Source organism: Notolabrus celidotus, chromosome 14 (assembly GCF_009762535.1).
Source record: "Notolabrus celidotus isolate fNotCel1 chromosome 14, fNotCel1.pri, whole genome shotgun sequence".
NCBI classification, from domain to species: domain Eukaryota; kingdom Metazoa; phylum Chordata; class Actinopteri; order Labriformes; family Labridae; genus Notolabrus; species Notolabrus celidotus.
Window position 1 is genome coordinate 24,751,768 of NC_048285.1, and position 27,624 is coordinate 24,779,391.

Below are 27,624 nucleotides of genomic sequence, written 5' to 3' on the forward strand. Positions count from 1 at the left end.
CATGGCATTTTGACCAATATTTTGACCAACAACTGCCATATAATCTACAATACTATTCCAGAAGAGACATGGCATTTTGACCAATATTTTGACCAACAACTACCATATAATCTACAATAATATTCAAAAAGAGACATGGCATTTTGACCAACAACTGCCATATAATCTACTATAATATTCAAAAAGAGACATGGCATTTTGACCAACAGAAAAACAACTTTTAAAGTAGGCACAGGAATACAACTGCAACCACTCAAGCCAATACACCAAGTAAATATCAAACCCTCTATAACAATAATACTGTTACTCATTACATCTCAGAAGTGTCCTGTATTAAAGGACAAATCTAATCAAATGGGGGGGTGATTGGGACCGTGTGTGTGCGTGAGTGCGTGCGGAGGCTGCGTGAGTTGCACTTTGTTGTCCTGCAGAAGAAGAAGTGGTACAGCCCACGCGGATCGGTCGCTATGGAGAGCAGCTCCCCACCAGCCAGGCAGCGACAGAAGAGAGCAGAACGAGAGAGGAGGCGGACGGACCCGGACCCGAGAGTGCCACAGCGCACACACAACACACACAGGAATCATGGAGAAAAGATCCCCACTCAGGAGGAGTTTACCATCAAACGGACTGAGACTTTTAACGTCACTTCTCACCTTATTCGGGCTAACCTGTGAGTTTGAACGCTTTCTTTTGTGCTACTTTTTTTGGAGGGGGGTGGGGGGGACTGAAAGAAGTTGCAGTGGACCAGCTCGCGGTCTTTGAGAGGCACTGATTCAAAACGGAAAACCGGCTGGTCCTCGTTGTGTTGGAGTTGAATGTGTCCCGTTAGAAACTAGCTAGCTTTATTGAAGCTAACGGTTCTGTGTTTGGACAGTTATTCTCACGTTACGTCGGTTTGCGTCAGATCACCGTTAACTGAGTCTCATTGAATCTAACTTCTGTAACTGTAACGTCTCTATCGGAGGTTTACGGTCACTTTTTACAGGTTATGAGAACAAGCTAACGAAATTACATTCCCAGTCTTGATGACTGTACACGTGAGAGGATATAACTCCTCGCAGCTCTGATTTGGTGGCACATTTTCTAACCTTTTCTAAGTTAGTCACATCCTGACTTCGCTTTCTTACTCCGGGAGTGTAAGGGAAATACCGACCGCTCTCTAACCAGGACCGTGTCCAGGCTGTTGTTGATTGAGGGTGGCCCAACTGGGCAGTGGTGGACTAAGTACACAGCTTCATCACTTAAGTCATGGCAGTAACTCCCTCATGGCTTATACTTTACTACTAGGCTTATAACTGCCATATAATCTACAATTCAATTCCAAAAGAGACATGGCATTTTGACCAACAACTGCCATATAATCTACAATAATATTTAAAAAAGAGACATGGCATTTTGACCAATATTTTGACCAACAATTGCCATATAATCTACAATAATTTTCAAAAAGAGACATGGTATTTTGACCAACAACTGCCATATAATCTACAATAATATTCAAAAAGAGACATGGCATTTTGACCAACAACTGCCATATAATGTACAATACTATTCCAAAGGAGACATGGCTTTTTAACCAACAATTGCCATGTAATCTACAGGATATAACTCCTCGTAGCACTGATTTGGTGGCACATTTTCTAACCTTTTCTAAGTTAGTCACATCCTGACTCCCGCTTTCTTACTCAGGGAGTATAAGGGAAATACCGACCGCTCTCTAACCAGGACTGTGTCCAGACTATTGTTGATTGGGGGTGGCCCAACTGGGCAATGAAAGACAAACTACACAGCTTCATTACTTAAGTCAAAGTATAGATACTCCAGGTCAAATATTACTCCAATACAAGTAAAAGTTGCTCAGTCGAATCATTATTTGAGTTAAAATACTGGAGTACTTTCTTTTAAAAATACTTAAGCATTCAAAGTACTTCTTAAAGGCACTATGAGGAGTTTTTCACCACCTGAGAAACAGACTGAAACCAACACCGATGCCTCTTTATGACCTTTTAAAAGCAAACAAAACCATAAGCAACGACACTGATACCTTCTCTGTTGGCATTTTTAATGCCTTAAACCACTCAGAGGGGGTAGGTGTCAGACCACATTATTGACATTTGGCTTTAGAAACATAATTTTTCAGCTGTTTTCATGGCAAAAAATCACATTGAGTGATACATCTGGCTGTTAAAAGACAGCAGGGTGAGGTTTTTGTTGAAAACACTACGTTTGCATACAGAACAAGAGATAAGAGGTATCACTTTGTCCACAATGGGGCGCCAAAATTGATATAAATCAAAAGTTCCTCACAGCAGCTTTAAAAAATCTCAAAACATTGTATTTTCACAATACATAAGTGAAGTCAAGAATACATAAGAGTATATTCGGTTACATCATGTTTATTTAGAAACCATTACTTGAAATCTCTAAAAACCATACCATGGAATAAAAACAGCAACTAAGTTACTCCAAGCACAGACACCTTAGTTTGAAATGTTCATCTGGAATGAAACAAATGTTACAGCTCGACACGCTTTCTCAGGTTGGACTGTGAATGTTTGTACGTTTGGGCAGAGTGGGAAACAGGGTGAACGAACATTTCAAACGATACCTATCATTCTTCATTTTAAAAACCTCTAACACACGCTGAAGATTTGGCCATGAGTGCTCAGGTGGAGAATTATAGCCATCATTACCACCACGAAATGAATGGCCTGATCTGAGTGAAATTTGCTCCGTTTGCTCCACGTTCAACTGTGGGATCAGATTTCAGAAAAGAGAAGGAAAATCATGAGCTGATGTCAAAGCAAACATAGTGAGTAACTAGAGTATTGCTGGAAATGTAATGGAGTAAAAGTAATAAGTTCCCCCCAAAAAATAATACTCAAGTAAAGTACAGATACTCAAAAAATGTACTTAGGTACAGTACTCAAGTAAATTTACTTTGTTACTCTCCATCACTGCAACTGGAGCACAGACTTTCTTAAGGGTGGCTTTTACACATGAATAGCATATGTTTACCTTTTCTGACATCTTAACTTCTACATTAAATCAGCATACAGAAAGCTGCATAACAGGATGGCAAGGTATACATCTTAAAGTTTCAGTTTGTAAGGCCTCATAAAGTACATGTTTACCCAAATAAACAATTTAAAGTACTTAACAATTGCAAGAAAACACCTCAACACTTTCCAAATTAGATTTAGTTGCGATGTTTTGCTCCTGAACTTGGAGATGTTTGGCCATTGGACAGTGTACTTACAATTTTTTATGGACTGATTTCTCTCTGATTCACTTTCCTCATGAAATAGACTAGAAACATATACTACATTAAAGTAAATAAACACAAACATGTATGTAAAATGTGTTCATTTAAATGCAATGACCAGTAGCCGAGTGCAGCACAGTCAAAATAGTTGATTTTGACATAAGTCCTCATGCCCTGTCAAGGCAAATATCCAGTGATAGTATGCAATTTAAGGAAGGCACCTGAGGTGGCCAATCAGATTTCATGTGGGGGCCATGCCATCCCTTTGGACAACCCCCTGTGACTGATTTCTGTCTCACTCTGTTGGCCTGAAAGTCATTGTGGAGCAGCAGTGACTCGTGGCGTACAGAAATAGTAATGAAATAGAGTATTCGGGGTGTCACTTGTGTCGAGTGAAGAGGAGCTCCTTTGTGAAAAGTTTGCCAAGCTGTTGGATGCAGATGGGGGGGATAACTGTTATGTGATACTGGACAGGAGAGGCAGTGCAGACTGCTCCGCTCTGGGCGTGAGAGGTGGCAGGGGAAATGAAGACATATTTCAAGGGAGGCACTGCAGTCGCACAGTCTCTGGAAGTATTGACCTGCAGTTGGGCTGCATGCCAGAACAGCCGGAGAGAGAGAGCACCTTCCAGTCACTGTGCTGTCCTGAGAAGTGCAGCTGGAGGGCTCTGTTGGGATTACTGCCCGACAGGCCTGCTTAGACAAAAGAAGACACAAACACTGATGGATGCTAACGTAAATACTGCCCAGGAATGCACCATTTGTTTTGGGTTCTCTTTTTTCCAAGGGTAATAAAAGCCAAGCTCAGAGATGCTGTGGCAGCAGTTTCTAAAAGAGCACCATAAAACATTTACTGCACGAATAACTGTAATAAGTGACATACCTCAAAGTATATCCGTCACAAAACTACATCTGAAACACTGACATTGGCGAGTACTTAAACACAAGTATGGGTCTGCTTGTATTGGTCTGACCAACAACCTAAAAAGTTCAGGCGATCCCCTTACAGTGACAGGAAGGAAATCAGTGTGTATTCTCATTACATGGGAAATCACAGAAATTCTTTGGCAATATTTACTCAAAAATTAACAAAGAAAACTCCCTATAGTATTCCTTTGCTTTATTTATCCACCAGCTAATCTCCCATGCAACAATAGTGTTTTAGTATAACCAAACTGGTGCTGGATTATTGTGTAATTTTTTAGATTTTGTCCTGCGAAGAGACTTCATAATATTATCCATGGTTTCATAAATATAACTTATCCAAATAAGCATGGCTAACAATTGTTGAATGAATTTTGATCTTATCTAAAAAACACTTCATAGTTTGATGACAAACTATGTCATGAGGAGTAATGTGATCTGTGTAGAAGTACCCCCCCACAGTAATGCCTATATCCTTATATCTGCAGTAACAAACAGAGCCAGTAACAGCATCAGCCTAGCTGATTCATCTGTCAAGGTTAAGTTGCGACACATACTTCTACAGAGTCTTCTTCATACCATTCCTTTTCTGTGTCTACCCACTAAACACCCATTCATAAATCAACACAGGCTTCAGATAAACAAGGCGCAAACTAAGCTGATTAGCATAGAGACGTGTGCTGTGTGTGCGGTGCTTTGTGTGTGCAGGTTTTCAGTCGAACTGGTTGCCCCGACAGCCAAATCAGCTGATGATTAACACAGAGGACAAACTAACCAGAGAAAGGTTAGGTTCAGTGTCGTGTTTGGGGGAGGCACGCGTGCAGGTTTTTTGACTCTACATAACATATGGTTAGAGCCCATGTGGCCTAGCCTGCTGTTGTGTGTTTTAGCAGAGCACCAGTGTGCAGCGGGGAGGACTTTGTGACAAAAACAGGGTTGATGCCAACTTCCTTTACTGTGTCATTTTCAGACTCCCTGTAGTGGAGACAGAGCTGTGAGGAGGGGATTCATTCAAGGCGTGGCTGCAGGCAGTCAGGTCTGTAATTGAAGACCATAGTTTTGAGGTTTCTTCTTCTCGGGGCTGCATGATTCATAATCTAAATAAATAATGTTGTAATGGAGCCACCTAAATTACAGACCCAAACAGAAATAGATTTGAAGAAGGAGAGCACTGACGGAGCAGATTTGGATCTTGTTGATGTTAATGTGCTTCAGTGGTTATTAATTGAGGACAAGATGTAGTTAAGAAAGTATTTTAGTCTTGAGTTAATTCGTATAGTAACAGTTTTGTCATCACATGGAACAGGGCACATCAGGTCAAGACTTTTTATTTTAACTTTTGTTTAGGGGGAGTGGTTCAGAGTGATTCACTTACCCTCCCTGAACATCACTTCATGTACAGATGTAGAGAAAGAAGTGAGTTTCCCAACCTGTCATGCTTTTCTGCAGGAAACCACACCGTTTTGTCCAGTTCAGAAATATTCTGTGAAAATGAATTCAACTCAATTCAATCGATACTTTTACCATTTCCCTAGAAAGCTGACATTAAACAATGCATTGCAAAAATTAAGCAAATAAAGTCTGACCGACTAAATGTACCAGCATAAGCAAACCTTTCAATGATGACTGGTGTTAATGATCCCGGCTTATAACTTGCTGTTGAACTGATTTGTAAGAAAAGGCTTCATAGAGGCTTTTGGATGCACATCTGTGGGTCTCAGCTGTAGCATTCATCTGATCCTCTCATTTAATCTTAAATCTCAGTTGTGAGGCAGCAGGCGGAAAGCTCCTAATCACATTAAATGCACGCACTGTTTTCTTTTTGAAGGGACGCCATCAGCAGATGAGTTGGCTGCTTTATTGTGGGACACGGAGGCTGTGTGTGTGGGGGTTCAGGGAGCAGCCTGTGGTCACCAGCTTCTGTTGACTCCACCCTTTGCTTCCTCTCCCCCGACAGATGTGACTGACTTTCAGAGGCTTTGCGTGGCAAGCTGTTCCCTTGTGGTCCATTAGTGCGTTCAGAGCTGTAACCCCCAGTTTTAGCTCATCCTTGGGCTCGTTCACTCTCAGCCCACTTCTTTCACGAGCCCGCGTAGGACTGCTGTACAAACCTGTTCTAACCTGCTGGCACTTATGGTCTCATCCTCTTTGCCAAAGAAAAATTGCACTTCATGGTAATGTCTAGAATTATGTTTCAAAACTCTTCCTGCCCACATTTGTTAGGAAATAAAGGTATTTTACAGAATAAGCACAAACAACTTCAGGTTCTCTTAATAAATGTATGATCAATACATACACTATTTTTTAGAAAGAAAGATGACCCTATAGTAATTTGTCAGGAAAGTCATTGTTACTCGTGTTGTTGATTCACTATAATCACATTTGAGTGTTTTTAAGTGACCTGTGATAAGATTATTTCTTCTTCCATCCCTCCTGCTGACAAGAACTAATCAATGAGCCACGCTTATCGCAGCCGTGGTCAGATGGGTCACCATTACCGTCCGTTGAAGGCTATTTTCAGTCAATCCAATGTAGACAATGCTGCACCATAAATACTAGCTAGCTCACCAACACAAGCACAATAAATTAACTCCTGTGTGGGTAATTTTTGTTAAGAAATACAGTTCCCAAGTGTTTTGGGACATGTCAAACGGCCATATTCCACCAGATCCGGTCCGTCTCTGATCCGTCACGGCTCCGGTTCTGATGTGTTAATTTCCACTGGATCCGCCTCGTTGTGTTCAGGCTGCGTCTCTGATCCGGCAGGACGGAGCACGTTTCCGGATCAGAAATGCAAGACTTCTATTTTTGCCGAATGCTGGAGCACAATGCATCAATCAGCACAGAGCAGATCGAGTGGGACAGGAAGTCAGACACCAAACAAAATGAAAACATCCGGTTAATTTTCAGATTAAAACACTCTGTGTTATCGCCAGATCATATTCCACTTAACTACGACAACAAAGGGTCATGATGAGAGGAGCCAGAATAAGGTCAGAGGTTTTCAGAGGACAATAAAGAGAGGAGGAGGATGATCGTTGATTCAATGATTATCGTGGGAAAACCTTGGTCACATGACTCCGGCTGTCCCGTGGTCCTGCTCCGTGCTGCGTTCCAAAAACGCAACCGGTGGGTGTTGACGGATGAGAGCGCACGGAGACGGACGGGACAAGGATCTGGTGGAAGTCCTGTGTTAGCTTTTAATGATACTTCATGAAGCTTTTGATCTTTTTCGAATGAATGGACAATTGAAGTAGTGGCAGAGACAGGATGGGGAAGTTGAAAAGCGCTGAGATGCAGACTAACTCGTTGAATTAGTCTTTCCATTTGATTTAACGATAACAACACAAATATAGAATCACAGCAGACTCAAACTTTACCCAACAGTCTGGGTTTCAATGCCAGTGTTTTGGTTGCATTCATAATTTTGTACTTCCTATCAGGGGCTACACTGGGAGTTACCCTTCATTATAACCACAGCTCATTGGAAACCAGCCACTCAAAGCAGTGAGGAAAAGAGGGAACATGCAAAATGCATGGAAAATAATAACATTAGGGATCACTTTTTTTTTTACAGTGTGTTAGCGTGCATGTCTTGTCTGCTGATTAAATCTCGTATAGACAGGAATTGACTGTTTAATCACTGAGTCAGAGGAAACTGCACTGTAAAAATGGCTTCCAGATATTTCCATGGTTAATTACCAACTGTGAATGAACAGAGGTAGACCTTTTAAAAGCCTTTCTTGCCTGCTGTGTTCAGGAGTCAGGGTTTTCCCCTGAAACAACAGATCCCAGTATGCGACTGAGGCTAGGGTCACTTGGATACACTGTGCTCCACAGCTCATACTAAAGAGGTACATGCAGGATGTGCACAGTCAGCAGCTGAATCCCCCAGGAAAGGAGTGCCGGGGTTATGGGAAACAGGTGTGGCTGCTGTTCACCACTCACTCTTGTTTCATTCAGCTGTCAGGTGGCTATGATGTTTGGGATGAGCACACAGTCAGTTGTATACACTGACACTCCCACTACCACCCAAGTGGGAGATTATTAACACCCACCAGTCAAATACTGGGGGGTGCTGATTGTAGCGAGGAAGTTATCAGTCCTGCTGTGTTGTTTACTCGTACACAAGAGGTATAGTGTGGCTAACAGGAATAATCTCTTATGTTTCCGCCAAAGTTTTCATCACACCTGCAGCTTGATCCTTTTGTGTTACACCCACCAACAGAGTTGTGTTTATCTTTTGCTCAGACTGCAGTTGGTGTTAAAAAGGAAACAGACTTCGGCTTAAAATACTTTGTCGATTTCAGAAAAGTCAATCAGCAACAGTTCTGAAGTGTATCAAAGTTTTTAGTACTCACTGTCTGCTATTGCTACATCTTATCAAAGCAGCTCAGATAACCAATGAGATATTACTGAGTTTAGCAGTGAAAACATACAAAGTTTAGTCTTAAAATCACTGAACACAGATCTGAAAATTGGATTTGTTATCTAATAGTAGTAGTTAGGGATGTCCCGATCCTGATCTCAACTATCGAATTGGAGCCGATCTGGACGTTTTTTTAATTGATCAGTTATCGGCAATTGAGCCGATCATCTCATCTGATCATTTATGTCTGCAATTTGAGTGTAATTGAGCATTAGGAGTTTGCTTTACTGTGTTTACATAATGAGAAAATAATAAATGGGACATTGATAGAACTCAAACCATTTCAATTTTATTGTAGAACTCACGTGTGCACCGCCAAACACACCACAGAAAAAAACACCTGCTATACGCACCCTACGGTAGCTCTCCAGGGACATATGGTTCAAAAAGGCGAAAACATAAACCAAGCACAGGACAGTGTGTCACATTAGCATTAGCAAACTCGTGGCTAGCGGCAGCTGCCATTCTCTATACCGGCATCTCTCGCCGTGGCTAGTGGCGTGCAACTGGGCACGTTTGGATCTTGCAGATTTTGAGTTTTACAACAATGCTAGCTGGATTAAGTTAAATGGAAGAAACATAAGACATATTTTAGTTCTTTTTTTAATTACTTATTTTTGTTACAGGAAAAAAAACAGCGTGAAGCTCAACTCTCTTATCTCTTGTGCAACTATTATCTAGTCAAACGCAAGTATCAGATCAGGACTTGGTATTGGCAAGTATTCAACATTTAAAATTGGATCCTATTGGGGCCCAAAAAAGCTGATCGGGACATCCCAAGTAGTAGACCCTCTTATGAGTCACAGGAACATTCAGATCTTTTAAGGCAGACAGTTTTTCTGTGTTTTACAACTTATGGTATCACACATCAGTACAAGGTTGTAGCACCGCCTTCAGCCCTCACTGTGTGTGGGATTATATCAGATAACGAAACAGAGGGAAGGAAGGAGCTGTCCTCTACTCTCTTTCAGGTCCCCTATTTGGCTCGTGGAGCAGCCCTGGTCCTGGATGCAGATATGCTGCAGTGATGGGATGCAGAGGATTTTGCGCCTTTATATCCCTGCTGGTTTACAGCCAAATTATTCTGTATTCCCCTGGCATCCTTGCTCCACCTCCAATGTCCACATTACTCCTAAAGTTAAGTTTGCAGACTCTGTTTTAGTTTCTGATGCTCACCTTAAAGTTGTTTGCATTTCATCTCAAAGCTTTCTCAAGGATTTAAACTTGATGGAGGAAGTCGAAGCATGCAGTGTTATTTTCAGTAGCTCGCTGCTCAGTCACACAGGGGACAAGTCATAGATTACTGCTCACTGCTGACAAACATGATAGTTAAATGCAGTCGCTATTTTTTGCCTCTACTTGGATTGTGAGAAGATCATAACAAAACAAGTGACCACTTCTATTTCAGGCTTAAAAAACAACGCCACAGTGCGAGCGCTATCACATAGGTTGCATTACATTTTAAGGGGAGGGTATCACAGTTTGTTTACTCTGAGGTACCCCTGCCTTATGTACTCAAAATATTTGTCTTTAACATCCAAGTGAGCTTCATATTATGGGAACAGTTTGTCAAACCAGACATGTAACATGAGTCCCTGAAAAAACACACTTCATGTTGTTTTACAGGCTTCTTTTGGCTGATTTGAATCTCTGGACTAGTGAGAGAGAGAGGTTGTGTTGCACCTCGCAAAAAGGGGTGTTGTTGATATTTTATGTCAAATAAAGTCTGGAATTAGCTTTACAGGGTGCAGTTTGTATGTATTCTGAATTATAGCCTTCATTGATGTAATTTTGACAGCTGTGATTTCATATTTTAAAAAGGCGCCCCAAGTGAAGGCGCTTAAATCTCCTTGTTCTCACTGCTCAAAGTGGGTGGTGGAGTAAATCAAGAGTACGGTGCCGCTTTAATCTGTTGCAGAAACACGGTGAGAGTGTAATGTGCTGGGAAAAGTGGCTGTTGTGCCGGGAAAATGAACTCCCTCTGACCAGGATAATGCTGCTGAAATGCCACAGTGACCACACTACTTACTGTTTTTATTGACCACTGGATACAAAGAGTACAGAGGCAGCTTTTCATTGGATTGCTTCAGTTGCTTTCCTGTTGTTCAGCGGTGATTGCTGACATTTGCAGTGATGCTAATTGCTTGAGAATGTCCACAGAAGCTTCCTGCATCAGTGTAATTCTTTACTGAACATGCATCATTTCACCAAGATGGAAAAATAGAGAAACTATGCTAAGGAGAATAAAGTTAACTGAACTGATTATAAAACAAAACATTTAAAATCAATATCACACACTTTCCATTACCATAGACTGATAATGCAGCTAAGTTTGATAGTTTTAAGTGAACAAAGCTTTTGCTTTTCAACAAATGGCCAAATAAACTAATATATTAAACTTAGCAAATAATCCCATATAAATCCTTAGCCCCATTAGAGGGCATAAATAAACTGAGATGCTCTCTGTGCAGATCCAGCACTTAAAACAAAGCCTCACCATTTCTCTTCTACCAATAAAAAGGCCTGTAATTGTGCTTAAACAGCTCATTTGAGACTTAGGGTTATTTGCTTCTAGTCATCATGCATCATACTTCATAATGCACTACAATTATGTATTAATATATCATCTTCATTCTATCTCTGTTAAACCAAAACAGATGACAGACTTCTGCACATTCCCAGATAATACCGGTCCAGGGAGCATACCCTGCATCTGACAGTCGCTGACATCATGTAGATCTCATTAGAAAACAAAACAGCAAGATGTTGTTGCTGGTTATTGGTAGAAGAAGGCCTCATACAATGAGTCTAAAATTGTACAATGATGGGAATCATTTCAGAAAAACAGTCTGATTCCTCTGGGGTCTCCGTGGCATGTGGGAAACTAAGTTTCCATTATGAGAGATGGGCCTAATGAAAGTACAGTAGCCATTTACAGGCAGGGGCAGTGAAGTCTGTGATTACTGCTACAAAACTCATTTTCTGTTTCCTGCAAAGCTTCACTCAACTCCACCCAACAAGGATGTGTCTCTGCCCTAATGCAAGATAATTCATTTGTACGACCTTTCATCAGGAAATTACAGGATTCTGTCAAAGGACAGCGACATAAATGTAGTGAATCTAGTCTTAAGACTACACTTACCCTCTCCACTGAGGCAGTTTCAGAGCCGGTTTGGAGACGGTGCTCAATTGAGAACCATTATTTTGTGTTTGATTACGAGAGAACTGGCTCCCGGCCAGGAAAACAGGTTCCAGACAAGCGGCAAACTCCGGTCTCAAACGATGAAGCCAATGCGGAAGTGCAAAAAACTGCAATACATCGAAAATCCGCTTGAGGCTGGCTGCAGAAACACCGGAAACCACATAGATATGAATGGGAAAAAGACGATCTTTGCAGCATTAATAAACATGTTTACAGCCTGGTTCAAAAAACGTCTTGGCCCTACAACGCTAATCTCTCTAATGGCATACACTGTACGGGGGGTGAATTTTTTTCTAACGTGACGGTTAAGAAGATATTAAGATTATGAGTTTTGCCCAAATAAGGACATGACTGACGTGACTCCCGGTCGGGAACACACAGCCATTGGCTAAGAGACTCACACTACGTCACACTCTGCCTAGTTGAGTTCCGCATTACCAATATGGCTGCCGCCGTCGATTTGCTTCAAAACAGCTCTCAGGAACAGATGGGTGACGTCACGGATACTACGTCCATATTTTTTACAGTCTATGGTTCCAGAGCAGCTCCAACTCTTTACTGGTCTTGAACTGCTTACGTCAGGGGCGAGGGGTGAGGGGCTGAGGGGCTGAGGGGAGGGGTAAAGTCACCGTCCATCTAAAGCACGACAAGTAGCACAGAAGTGTTGGTCAAGTTGGATAAGTTCTCTTTGGACCACATGTGATTACAAAAAGCCAGGAGCAACACCATGAAGCATGCTACGTGGTCCACCATCATTGTGATTCTAAGGAAAAGTTCACGATAGTGCGGCTGGGAAAAGCGGTCACATAAAAGTGACGCCATGACGTGGCGTATTACAACCAGGCACTAGAAAAAACATTGAAAAATTGTACTTTTAAAATTAAAAAATATTCAAAGTAACTCTTCAATTTTTTCAAAGTGAACTAATATTCGAATATTTGAAAATCATTGTCCGTCCCTACTCCAAACCAGTGCTAGCACCAGCCAGGAACTACAACCAGGTTTGCATTGGTAGAAAATGCTAACTGTGTTATTGTTGAATGGCAGGCGTTTGAGTCTTAACTGTTGCCTGTATGGACAAATGCTGTGTTGCATTATAACCAAGCATTGTTGAGGAGACTATTAGAATGAAAACTTGATTTCTCTGTCAGGTAACAGTCTGAAAGCACAGTTTTGTTGCATGCTGTTCGTGTCTTTGTTGTAAGACTGAGAGCTCAAGATGAAACAGTGTTTGGTAGAAGTTGAACAGATGCCAGTTTGAAACAAAAATAAAACATATTGTTTTTCTTGTTGAGGGTTGGACCTCTTATATAACAAGTAGCCTGTCTGTGCTTCCTTTGTTTGGCTCTATAATAGATATCAGCGGATCCTGTGTTGAGTTGACTAAAACCCATTTATAATTCATAAAATACAAATTAGCCAAACATAACAAAACACTTGTTCTGAAAGTAAAAGAGGCTAATTGTTTATTGTGTGCACACAGATCAGCAAAAAGGACTAAAAACACTAGAGTATGCATGCCAGGGTAGTATTGGCGGTATAACTTTGTAATGAAACGCCATTGAAGAACACCAAGTGTGCATAAAGGTGTCCTGGGACTGTGAGTTTACTGTGTCACAGCATACTGCCAGTTCACACAGCGACAGAGGGGGCGGCGTTTTCAAAAGGTTGCACTCTGGGACCCTGTTTCCAAAGTTTTCTGTTTCCTATTGAGTATCTTTCTTTGTAAACAGCCTCTCAGCTTTCTATTAAAAGCACAGGAACAGTGAAGACACACTCCATAAGTTAAACATGAGCAACACTTCTACCCCAGTGTAAATGTAACACTACAATGCAGTGATTGAAGTGTAGTGCTGTTCCCATTAGCATCAACATGTTAGGGATGTTGTGCACTGAAGCTCTAATTGCAAGAGAAGGAGTCTAAAAAAGAAAGCTCCATAATGAAGTTGCTTATTCACACCAGAGATTGAATCATGCTCTTCCTTTCCTCAGACTCTTCCAATTGTCTCTTGTGTTAGAAAAATGTACACTTTGTTGTAGATTAACTACCTGCACAGGAAACTAACATTGCTGCCCACGTCTGGATCCACACTATTGTGTTCAAACACTGAAATACCACAAACCCCCTCCACAAGCTAACAAATCCCACACAATGATCCAGGATGCTGTAGGAGTGTTTGTGTTGCTTTGATACACAGTGGCAGACATTGTCCTTTACAAGTTCCACAGCAGGGCTGTAGTTGCCACGGCTGGGGAGGTTGTAACCTATCCCGACACTTTGTATGTCAACATCATTGATCTCCTTTTTTTTTTTTAAGCATGGAGCTTTAATCAAATTTGACCTGGATGAGAAGGACACACAAGCCCATATTGCTAAGTGGGAGGAATGAGAAAAAGGTTTTCAAGAGGACAGTGACATGTGAGGGAGGCCTGCCTGCTCCCTTTTTAAAAGGCCTGTCAGACTCTGTTTGTCTCCACTGTGAATTAGCCCACTGAAAAAGCCTCACGCCCTCACAGGATACAAAGCAAGGAAGGAAAGGGGGTAGATTAGCTGGTGTAGAGACTAATGTTTTTTTTCACACTGCACAAATATTTCAGATGATAAAGGCGAGCTATAAAACAAGTAATTCACTACTTGACCTGTCCTGTCTCCAACTGATTGAGGCTGAGTTATAGGCCTCACAGAAATAAAGCAAGGGTCTGTGGGTGTGTGTTAGGCGTACAGGCATTGTCTGTTTTTTTTTTCCCCCGTGGCCATTTCTTTGGAGAGGAACAATACCAAACAAATGGCTCCACGCTGCCTGTTGACTTCTTTGAGAGTGCACAGACTACTGTTAGAGAACCCACACTTGGAGATGTGGGGTGATGGATGTTCATCTAAGCTTGCTTTTCCACACAAGGAATTAGTTTTTCATTGTCCACAGAGTCCAGTGAGTCATCATTGGGGGACTTTTTTCATCTACAACAGATATTCAAACATTAAATTGATTTGGATAGTCTTTTTTTTTTTTAGGTTGGCATGTCACCAAAGCAGTTTTCAAATGCATGTTAATGAACATTTTTTGAAAATTGACCTTTCGAGTAGGATGGAAGTTTAATAGTCAGCTAATGTTGCCATTGGCCAACACAGGACTAAGAGGCTTTAGTGCCTGAAAGGACTGTGAATTACTACGCTCATTAAACAGTAATGAAACACTGCCCTTCAGCCTGTGTCCACCACCTCCTACACGCACTTAAAAATTACTGAAGCAGGAAAGAGGGTGAAGAACAGGCTAGTCTTGGTGCTTGCTAACCACTTGAAAAGAATTACAGGAGGAGCACAACCTCCTTGTATCAGTTATTTGGTTCAAACTCTTATTCTGAAAGTTTTGTCTGAAACCTCCTTAACATCTTTGATTTGACTTCTTTTGTTGGATTAAGCTTTGCTACCAATGTAACAGCTTGAAGACACAACAATGAGAGTTTGAGTTTTATATGTATACTTAAATTAGGGCGGGGCGATAATTCAAGAACGATAATCATTGTGATACATTTTTTCTCAACATAAATATAACAAATGTTCAATAAAAATTTGATATATATAAACCTGTAATTACACCCCCCAACCACTGGAAAGGGAGGGGGCGCTAATGAGCCTTAAAGACTAGTTGCCACTCAAAATTAGACACAAGACGGAGAAGGCACTGAACAGCCAATCATGTCGCAGGGTGAGAGGTAGGTGGAGCTTAAAGATGTTTGGAGCGGAATGTAAACACAGCTGAAACGAGCCACAGCGACACGGAAGAAAATGCAAAACCTAGCAGCTCAAAGCAGAGTTGTTAGTCTGACACTGTGCTGACTCTGCGCTCACTATCAGCTTAATACATTTAGTTAAATATTCTTCAGGATGTGGGTAAAGGAAGAACACAGAGATAACTTCTGCTGCGCATTTTGAACATGTTTAATGTCCAGCACGACCGTAGTACAACTGAACACTGAATAACTGTGATGCATTCACGGCACTGTGGGAAACACCATGACTCTGCCCGTAACCCTTAGTAATCTGAAAGGGGAGTGCACAACTCAAAACAATACTCTATAAACTGATTCACAGAATACAATTTAGTATACCTTTGTTGTAAATTTAAATCAAATTATGCAAATTCCCTCAACCTCAGAAAAGTATGTCATTTTACACTAAAGACCAGTTTCCTGTTAGTACCGTCAGAAATTTTGGATTCAAGAAGCTTATCAGAGAACAAACTGTCTTCAACTTTCACTCCTAAATGGAATAATGATTTTTTATTTATCATGATAATTATCGATATCGACTGATATGAAACAATTTTTCAATATCGCCCAGCTCTATTTTAAATGTTCATTTAAAAATTGACTGAGTTACAATAAAAAAAGCCACAATAATTCTGGTTCGCTGCCAATTTAACATTTTTTCTAGCTTCATACTCATTGATGATGAAAAACAGCTAAACTGTACGTAAAAGGGTCACACATATCCCTGGTTTTCGATGATCCTTCAAACTTTGGTGGGAGATAAAAATAAAGAGAAGCAGACTAATTGTGACTAATGATGTCCATTCAAAACATCATAGTTCACAGACCAATTTTCTGGTTCAGTGGTTATAACCATTAGCGTTGTTTCCCATGCTGTGAGGGATTATTACCAACATTAAAGGTTGGCTGACTTTTTTCAACCTTTAAATGAAGTTGTAAATAATATGTCTTCACTTGTGGCAGGATTCCAACCTGTCTGACGACGTGGCTGCTCCTGTTTCCACTCAGGTGGACACAAATCTCAAAATATTTGAGGTCAGTTTGTAAGAACAGAGAAGAAGGTGTTCATAAACAGTAGAAATGTAAAGACTCAAAATAAGGATTCAAGTTGGGAGAGAAACAATCTTGTTTTAATTTGATGTTATTAGACCATAAACAACCTCTTGATCTGATTGCTGCTGCTGAAGAGAACTGTCAGCTAACACAGATCTCGTGCTGTAACTGCAGACATGTCTTCCTGCATCTCTGCATCTGTACATGTGTTTGTAATTGTAGTTTCAGTGTGGACTTTTGACCTGGTTCAGATGCAGACTTGGTGGTCTTATTCAGTCAGACTGTCTTTGTCTGTCATGTTCTGAAGAGTTGTAAAAATGATTGACCCAGCCTTGTGTCTTTTTTTATGTCCTCCCATAGTTCACACACTTTGTTCAACTCTTTTCTTCTGTCCGTCTCACTCCCTCTCTTCCTCTCAATAACTGCCCTGTATCCGTCTTTGTGTCCTTATTCTTCTGCCTTACTGTATTCATTTCCGAATGCTGAGCAGTCAGAGTTTCCTCCTGCTGTAGTCCCAAACCACACTCTGTTTCTGCACACATCTCATGTCTGCATTCTTCTCCTGTGAGGTCTTTAGATCAGTCCCTCATGAGTGCTGCTTGACATGATAATCTATGCATGGAGTTTGTCTACATGAACATGACATATTGTCTATTTTGCTGTTGCTCATGAATGTTTCTGGCCTTGGACACCTCTCGTCTCACACACTCCTGACATGCACTGCGAGGATCTGGAGCCAGGAGACAGCCTCCACTGCAGAGGTCGGGGCTGACGCTGGGTCAGGTCTGAGGAGGAGGTGGAGATTTTGGCCCGTCAAGTGGCCGACGTGGACTGTTTGAGCCGGTTGCCAGGCAAAGAGGAAGGTTTTGATTTACCATTGCGTCTCTCGAGCAGCTTGTCGCAATTAGTGATGTCAGGAGGGAGAGAAACAAATATGAAGCATTTCTTCAAAGGGCGAGCATTTCCTTCCCATGAGTTCATTCTTTCCATGGATTTCTCAGGGAAGAGAGGGCAAAAGTGCAGCTGACTGCTTTTCGGTCACAGGTTTTGCCGGCCAGGGTTCATTCTGTTCTCTGGTGCAGGATGTCACTCTTTGAGTTGACTAAACAGAACAGTGTCACAGCATAAAGACTTCCAACAAACTACTCTTTTAATGTATAAGTTTTGAAATGCTGTACTTAATTTGTTTGCTAGATGAGATAGCTGGTTATGAACTTTATGACCGCTGCGTCTCAGCTCTGCAGCTCTATTTCCTCTACACAAAAGCATGACAGTTTTGTTTGAGGCACTGCTCACATTTTATTTGCCTGCAGTATTTTAGATGATATTTCGTTGTGCTCTAGTTTGCAAGCCCTGGCCCTGTTCTTCACGGTCCCAGCTAGCGGTGCCAAGTTTTCCCACTCTCCTCCTGGCTGTAGGTATCCCATGCAGAGGCCATCTGTCTCTCCTCCCCTAATGGTAAGGGTGGAGTCCTCCTTCAGGCACTTCCCCCCTTTCTCTCCCTCCTTTCCTACTTACTCCCAAATGCTCACTGTAAAACAAACAGAACATAGCATGGATGGAGTCTTGTTTCTTTGTATGCTTTGACAGGCCTGAAAGCTGACACACTGAGATAGACATACTGCGTACGGTAGCAGTTGGGGTGTCGTGTCAGGTAGCCGCAGTATGTAGAGCATGTTAGGGAGTACTAGGGTGCTCTGAGACACGTGTCGGCATGCATCAATGCAATGTCACGCATGCCAAGCATGTTGGTTTACTACTAAGACAACAAGTCCTACAGGAGGACTTTTAACAGTCTGCCTTCTGCGTTCTTGATCCAGTTATATTTGCAAACATTATCTCACTGTCACACTCGTGTCATATTCATATCACTTCATTCTTATAATTTTTTTGAAAGAGTAAGGTGACTACAAACAGCTGTTGTCAGCTCAGATGACCGTGAAGTAGAGAATGCAAATCTCACAGCGATCTGACCCTGTTTCTCCCCCACACCAGTACCCCCAGAGGACTGTGGCAAGCACAATGCAAACAGCACATGCCCTGCAAAGCGTCTGAGTCAGAGGTGGGGAAGGGATGTACATGGATCCCGTAATGATTGTGGAGAAATGGAATAATAATCCAAAAGGACTTTCCTGAGTGGCATTCTCAAGTTAATGATGGAAACGCAGGCTGAGTTAAATACTGCAGGTTAAAAGGTTAAGCGTCTAAATACAGTGCAGAACGTTGCTGGATTAGTTTCAGAGTGAGGCAGGAGACACAAGGAAAATATTTTGAAAATGTGGGTCAGCAAAGAAAAAAAACAAACAGGAAAGCCTGACCAAGTACTATCGCACAGCAAGAAGCTTCACAACACCATGCAACATACATTTAGGACTCAGCAGCCATTCAAACAAAACGCCTGACTCGTACGCACATGGTCAAACTCTTATTCCTTATTTTGGAAGAGAGAAACTCTGGATGTGTGTGTATAATCACTGAAATTACAGGGGACGTAATGGAGCACAGGGAGCCTCAGCCTCCTTTGGCTTTATTCCTCACAAACCAAGATAGCATTGCTGTGGTTTACCACTCACATTCATGCCAGAGACTGAAAATACCAGCCAATGGACCACTTTTATAAGCTCTACTCCATACACATCCGAGACGACGTACAAAGTGAAAATTTATGACCCCCAAATATAACTTACTTCAACAGCAAAAAAAAAAAAGTGACTCGTGCGGATTCAATGTTTTGAATGAAATCAACTTTTTACATTTTATCTCAAAGACCAACATTGTAACACAGTGTAATGTGGAAACTGCTCTATAATTCACTGCTGAAATTGTACAGTCGTTTAATAAAGTCAAAGCAAACACGTCTCTATCAATGACTCATTTGTGTGATTTCACTCACAAGTAAAGTGAGTCCTGGATTGTATTTCTTTCCAGTCAGAGCTGAAGCCATAACCTGTAATTTAGGATTTATTTCAGGTTGGTTTTTCAAGATTCTGCATTCATTCCCACTGAGACGGTTGTTTCTGTTTTTCTGCTACAGTCCAGTAGTGTGACTATCAACTGTGACAGTGATCACCGCCCATACAGATTGCTCTTTAACATAGGGCTGGGTGATAATTTCGATAACAATAATTATCTTGATATAATATTTCTCAATATAAATACAACAAATGTTCAATAAAAATATGATATATTTAAACCTGTAATTACATCCCCAAATCACTGGAAAGGGAGGGGATGCCATTGTGCCTTAAACGCTAGTTGCCAGCCAACATTAGACAGATGAAGAAGACAGCATTGAACAGCCAATCATGTTGCATGGTGAGAGGTAGGCGGGGCTCAAAGACGTTTGGAGCGGAATGTAAACACAACTGAAATGATAGACAGCAACATGGAAGAAAAGGCAAAACCTACCAGCTCAAAGCAGAATCGTTAGTCTAACACTGCAGACTGCATTAAAGCTGCTGTTGGTAGTCACGGGGTAAACATCTTTTCAGAGAGAGGGACTTTGAATGTCAACACTATCCCTCAAAACCAGATTTCCTCTTAGCCCCCCCACACAGATCGGTGTGCGCAATCATGATAGTGCCAGACTCATAACCAATCGGAGGATGTAGTAGGGGCCGCCCTTAACCAACCAGAACTGAGGATTGGAGATTAGCTTTGATTGGTCTGTCATAATGGGAACGAGGGGAATAATAACATTGCTTGATACAAAGGCATTGGAAAACGCAGAGATTTCGCAATAGTCTGAAATTACTTCACTTACCGATGAGTACCGATGGGCATTATGACCTTTTCTCCAAACCCAGCAGAAAAAAAGTAACAGTCTTTACACCATTCCTACCAACAGCAGCTTTAACTATTAAGTTAATACACTTAGTTAAATATTTATTTCAGGATGTGGGTAAAGGAAGAGCACAGAGGCAACTTCTACTTCAGTCCACAGCGACTGTAGTACAACTGAATAACCGTGATGCATTCACTGCACTGTGGGAAACAATATCACTCCACCCATAACCCTAAGTAACCTTAAAGGGTTGGGCACAACTCAAAATAATACTCTACTAAACTGATACACAGTTTACAATTTGATATACCTTTGTTGTAAATTTAAATCAAATTGTGCAAATTACCTCAACCTGAGAAAAATAAGAATCTACAAACAAAAAATTCACAAAAATCTCATCTTACACAAAATACCGGCTTCCTGTTAGCACCGTCAGAAATGATGGATTCAAGAAGCTCATCAGAGAACTAAACCTAGATACAAGCTAGAAAACCAAATTCAACATTCACTCAGAGCAAAATCTGCCTTTAAATTTAAATGAAAAAATTATTAGATATATAACTTCTTCACTATCGCCCAGCTCTACTTTAACACCACATCTAACTCTTCAAAACTTCATCAGCTGATTTTTCAAAGAAGTTCTTCATGACATTTGGTTGTGACTCTCCCTTGTCTTGTTTCAGGACCATAACAACTCACAGCATTCAAATACCTCTTCATACATACTCTATACCAACAGAGGCAATTGCTCTGCAAACTGTGGCTTCTTGGCTGCAATAATACTAGAAAACATATTCCCAAAATCCAGTTCCAATTACCTCCACCCCCTCAGCCCTCAAGCGCTTCTGTCATGATGACTGGATAAGCAGCATATTTCTTTTTCATTCCTTCTCCAGGGTTATGGTTTTACTTTGCATCACTTATGTGTTTGCATTGCTTTAACGTTGTTGTCTTTAGTTCCGCTCTCTGCAACACATTCTTCTAATTTGTGTCACATTCTTGTTTTTGTATTTGTTTTGGACTTTTTTTTTGTGTCTCTGAATTTGCAACCTGTTCCTCCAAACGAACATGCAGCACAGTTTCCCTCGTTGCTCACTATACATTGGTATTTAAACCCCAGAATACAGTATACATGCTGCATTAGCTTCAGTGAACTCACACCCTAAAAACTCTGGGGTGAGCTCTAAGTCAAATTAAGAGCCTCATAAAAAAAGAGACTAAAACCACTGAATCTCTCGTTTTGTTTCATCTCCCTCCAAAGTTTTTTTCTTCCCTGCTTAAAAGGTGCTCTGGTGATTAGCAGGAGGGACAGTCTGAGTGTCCTGTGGTGAAAGTGTGTTGCTTATTAACAGGGAAAGCAAAGCACTCTGAGTTACCCACATGATGTCTGGTCTTTTTTTTTTTTTACCCCCAGGAAGAACATGTTTGGAAAAAAAATAAGGCAGCTAATGAGACGACGGGAAGACGAGTGAAGTTGATGATGAGAGAGAGGAATGAACTGCTTACACAATAAACTAAAACCTTTTGAAGCTGATCGAGACTTTAATTCAATCACTGCTGGGGAAAAGTTCAAGGCGGTAGTAAAGACAACTGTAGTTATTGTTGGCTGATCAGGGTTTCAGTTGCATGCTAGCAGCATTACCACACCTACAAATGATGCAACTATGCACTTCCATGAGGTTTCATCTGCATGTTTCTGAAGGTTAGATAGCTGCATTGCACCATGTACATGTATGTGTATGTTACTGTGGTTCATGATCATCAGTTCTCTAGAGAAACAGCAGTTTCCTCCTCACTACCTCTTTGGATTGTCCCATTGAGGCTTCTGTACTCTGATTTCTAATCTAGCAAAAGCACATGTTCTGTGATGTTAAGCTCTCAAAACAGATGAAGAGAAATTACTGATTGACAGTTTTCATTCAATTTTCTACTTCTGGGAGAAATTATAATCTGTGAATATTCTGAAGTGACGGCATTACAAGCAACATAACTTCTACAACTCAATTAAAGATGCAACAATGACGTGCGTCTCTTCGTTTATCTGATCTGAGTCTTCCTTTCTGTCGGCAGGTGTGAGCAGTAACCAGGTGGTGGTTCCTGAGAACGTGAATGCAGTGCTGGGGAAAAACATCACACTGGGCTGCAGAATAGAGGTGGGCTCCAACCTCAGTCTCACACAGAGCTCCTGGGAGCGTCGCCTACCTTCAGGCACCATTACCCTGGCAGTGTTTAACCCCGAGTTCGGAACCTCCATCGCTCCAGAGTACGCCAGGCGCGTCTCGTTTGTTTCCCCCTCTGTACGAGATGCCACCATCACCATCGAAGGAGCTGGATTTTCTGATGTCGGGTCCTATATCTGCAAAGTGGCTACTTTTCCTCTGGGCAACACACAAGCATCCACCTTTGTTAATGTATTAGGTAAAGTAGAGCTGTGTCACTTCCTTTCTCTCTTGTTTTAAGTGCTTCTTATACTGTCCTTAAATCCTCACTTTTTAAAACAGGACATCGTTGGTTGTGATTAAGCAAAGCTTAGGTGACCGCTAAGTGTTGCCCTGGAGGAATGAACTGCTCCCTGAGGCTACATAGCTTTTTAAATTACCATCTGGACGGAGGCCATGTAAACTCAAATCCTATTAGGAATCTGCAGCTGTGGTGTGGTCCTGCTATCTAATGTCGCTCACTGAGGAAAAACTGCTATGTCAACTTAAAATCACTTCTCTCTCCATTGGGTCCACTGACACACTGCACAGAAGGCTCACACAGAAGCATTTGTATGGAATGTGGACTCTGTCCTCGTGTAGAAACCATGCAAACAGTGTAAAAATAATCCAAACTTAATGAGCAGGATGAGCATTCAGTCTCATGTAACCATCAACATAAAAAAGATTCATATTTTCCACAAGTCTTAAAACTAAGAATTGCAACCCTTTCCCTGGAGGCAGTGAGGATCGCTCCTATTTCAGCCCTCTTTAGTCTTTGTTACTAATTATGAAATCCTACCCCCCGCTGAGTAATTGGTGTTTGTGAAGATCCCACACGCATAAAGGAAGCAGATTAGTAATTTGGCAATGTGCAGTGTTTAAAACATGTATTTTTAAAGATGCGGCTGTCTGCACAATAAGATCCAGCAGCATGTCCTTTCTTAAACTCGAGTCCTGATACGCTTTACCAATATGCTTTGAATCAGAATCAGAATTAGAAATACTTAATTTATCCTGGGGAGAGAAATTCAGTCATTACAGAGCTCTTATAAACAGTATGAAAAAAAATATGTATATATATATATCAATAGAAGGAGTTAAATTAGATATATACAAATAAGATGAAATAAAAGAAAGATCAAATAAAATTAAATAATATAATACTAAAGTATATACAAAAGCCCAGAATAGTTAGAATTTCATACACACATGAAGCTTGAGTGAACATATTCCACTCGCTATCGTCACATGGCTCTCCTTCTGAGGAGCACGAACGTTGAGCGCTCTCTGTGGTTGCCGTTTGTTTTGAACTCTAAATGGGTGGCTGGGTTGCACTCAGGCAGAGCTGAGAGAGTAAGGATTTTCTCTGTAGGCAGCAGTTGCTTGTCTCCTCTCCAGAGAGAGAGGAAGATTGATGACTAATGAGTGCTACATTAAATGCTGCTGTGACAGCCACAGTGTCTGGGACCTCACAGAGTTCAGCGACACCTTGCTTCCTTCTCATGGTAGTTTCTCAGCCAACATACGTGCACAGTGCACACCCATTCACAAATACATGCCTCTGCCTACTTTACAATTCAGATGTAATTAGGGCGTAATTATGGAGAAAATGTACATTCTTTGCAATTTGATACATGTCATTAGCATTAGGTTCTCTATAGGGTATTTGTCTAAAACAGAGAAGGTTACAATTACTTAACCCTAAAGTCAGCAGATTGAAGTTCCCATGGCATCCCTCAGGATTGGCTTCATAATCTGTGCTTTGTTTCAGATTGAATGGTGTCTTTTCACTGTTTTTGTAAGCAAGAGAACAAGGTGGCTGAAGCACAACAATTTGCATCATGCACAACAGATCAGCTGCAGTTCAACAAGCTCTTATTAACATATTGTTCTAATATACAGAATATGTGTTGCCTCAGTTTCATCCTCTTTTAAAAGCTCAACTCAGTGCTCCCAGTTTTGATTCATGTTTATTCTTTGAGGTTTATGAAAGAGCACTTGACTTCATTTCATTCCTTTGCAGTGAACTAAAGTGCAGAGATGAAAAGGATCAGATCTATGAATAATAGGCCGAAGTCACGACACACATCCTAATGATAAACAGGTGCAGTGGACACTGACTTAATTTCCAAAGTGATACCCTTGATACAAACCTTGTTTTGAGTTTAATCAGTATCATGAGACTCTCGGCACACAATATTTGTTTTGGCCTAAAGCGTTTTCCCTTGTGTTTGTAACTTGTCTTGGAAAAGGCTCTTAAAGAACACTTCAGCAGGAGTCGAGATACAGTACACGAGCCAGAGTCCACCGCAGTATGAAGAGGGAAGAAACTAGAACAGGAAAATCTGACACATACAGTGAATGAATTACAATGACCCTTTGTTTGAAAGTGCTGATAGGTGGACAGGAAACGTACTGAACAGCTATTGACTTCCTCAGAAACAAAACATGCTCACACATAATGTTGGCAAGACAGATATTACTGATAAGCAGAAATATGTGCAGATTCTTCTTTACCTTTGCAAGCTCAAAGTATATGAGCTGATCACCCAAACCGTGAAGTGCATTCTGCTTTGTTAAAAGTTCTGTGTTTGTGCTGGATAATGCAGATCTTTTTTTGCTGAGTCATAGAATTGAGGAATCAGCCCCCACAGAGGGATAGCCGAAGTTGCTTAGTCACTGAAGCCAAAAGACAGGGAGTGTCAGAGTTTTCACACAGTGAGAGTTGTTTCATTTCTTCTTTAGGTCTGTTTGGATAATGTTTGTTTCCTCCTGTTGCTGAGCAGGAGGGTAATAATAGTAAAGATGAACAAGCCCTCTATCTTTTATTCCCTTATTAGCTCATTCACATTCAAAGTAATCAATTGAACTTCCTGCCATGTGTAGCTTCGTTTGCACAATGAAAAGTAAGATTATTTTTCATCAAAGACTTTACAGATCTTGTTCTTTCTTCCACAAAGCATCAGTTTTTGCATTTGGGCACCAAAAATCTAAAACAAAAACTGTCTTTTGTTTCAGAGCTGCTTTACATCGTCATGCAAGCGTGACTATAATTTAAATAATCTGAATTCTCGTTGCAGTAAAAATGTCAAAACCTGATGCATAACCGTCGAACATGCAGTTAAATCTCGTCTTTTTAGGAGTTCTCACTTTGACGTCACAGTCCAACGTGCATATATGCATCGATGTGTACGTGGGCGGGAAAGGGCCAGTGCAGCCAATTTGCTGAAGGGAAATCGTTACCCTCTCCTCTGAAGCATTTCCACTCATGCAAAGTGTTCCCCTCCCTTCCTGACAGCGACTCCAAATTAACACGTCTCTCTGATTTAGTTATTCTGAAGCTCCGGCCAGCTCGCCTCCTAACATAGAGCAGCTACTGTTTATAGTCAGAGGCCTGTGAGGAGGGGCATAGATGACTGAGAGGGGAATGTGAGGTGGGGAACAGCGTCCCCGCCCCGGCACTGGGTACGGGAGACGCCAGGTTATTTTGGGAGAAAACGGGGTGCCAAGAGTTATTCGAATTTGTTGTTGGACCCCTTGCTCTCTTATTGACGAGTAGGGTTGTGTGTGTCTTGAAGGTGATAGCCTTGTCTCGTGTATTCGCGGGGTGTGTGCCCACACATGCTGCCTTTAAAACTGTCACCATTGCAGAAAGTAGAGCAGCTGTGTTCTTTTAAGAGGAACAGAGCTGGGGGAGGAAGATGTGTACTCTTATACAAAGAGGAATAAATGACTCTAAGAGGGAAACTCTAGCCACAGCACTTGGAAGAGTAACCTGTGTAGCCAGTTTCCTTCACTACCCTTCTATTGTGTCCTCCCCTCACTCAGCAGATTGTTGACTGATGGTATTTTTCCCTTTTTCAAAAGTTTGCCTTTTGTTCTTTCTTCTGCTGCATCCCAATATTTTCTACTCCTTTGCATACCAGGTACAAGGCTCCATTATTCCGGTCATGTCCCTTCTGTTACTGTTTTCTGTTGAGAAAAGCCTTGTCACATTAAAACCTCCAGTTATTCCCAGGACGCCAGTATAACATTACCTCAGCTCTAAAGCGCGGACAAGTGTACAGTAACTTGGCTCCTCATTTTCCAGTACAACACAGTCAAATACAAACACAGCACAGTGCTGATTCTCAGTAGCCTCAGTTTCTGCAATAACAAGTTTTTCCCCCCCAAAGTCATATGCATACATCGTATATAGATAAGCTCTCTATAAGCACACAGCAGGACCAATAGAATTATATGCTGTATATTTGAAACAACAACAAAGACAGCATCGTCCTCTGAAATGCTTCTGTATGATTGAGTAGCATGGTTCATCAATTATTAAAGCGCATATGTGAAATGGAAGAAGTCATTCTACTCTACTAAGGCCCCTTCTTCCTGGCTATAACCTACATGATGGACATTATTAATTCATAAACATACACAAAATAATCAATATTCATTTTGTAATAATTTCTCCGTTCTGTCACTTCCTCTCCTCCCCCCTTCACTCCATCACTCTCTCTCTCTCTCTCTAAAACAGTGGAGCCAAAGGTCCACGTGTCCGCCGGCCCCACAGCTCTGCTAGATGGCGGGAACGAGTCGCTGGTGGCCACCTGCATAGCGGAGCGTGGCCGTCCTGCCGCAGAGGTTTTCTGGGAGACGGAGCTGTACGGGAGAAGTGAGAAGCAGAGTCAGGATGAGGCCAACGGCACCAGCACCACGCGTGTACGCTACATGTGGCAGCCACAGAGCTACGCGCAAGGGAAGACGCTCACCTGCGTGGTGCGCCACCCGGCTCTGGTGACGGAGTTTCGCATACCCTTTTCACTGAATGTTCAGTGTAAGTCACAGATTATAAGAACTCTGTTTTCTTTACTGGTAATTGGCCTGATATGTTCCAAATAAAGAGAACAAAGCAAGATTTGACCCCAATAAGTAGTCAAAGCGAATGTAGATGGCTTCTTTGAGCCAGAGTTCCACTGTTTCCCAAAAACTGCCAATATATGTTGAA

General features: G+C 41.5%; 1 protein-coding gene across 1 annotated transcript in view; it reads left to right on the forward strand.

Annotated features, from left to right (window-relative positions):
- Positions 1 to 247: 247 nt before the first annotated feature.
- nectin3a (nectin cell adhesion molecule 3a) overlaps positions 248 to 27,624 on the forward strand; it is a 37,434-nt gene continuing 10,057 nt past the window's right edge. Inside the window, exons 1-3 of the mRNA XM_034700993.1 lie at positions 248 to 670; positions 22,498 to 22,845; positions 27,154 to 27,453. Coding sequence (XP_034556884.1) covers positions 583 to 670; positions 22,498 to 22,845; positions 27,154 to 27,453 — 736 coding nt within the window. The 5' untranslated portion in view covers positions 248 to 582. The remainder of the gene's footprint in view (positions 671 to 22,497; positions 22,846 to 27,153; positions 27,454 to 27,624) is intronic.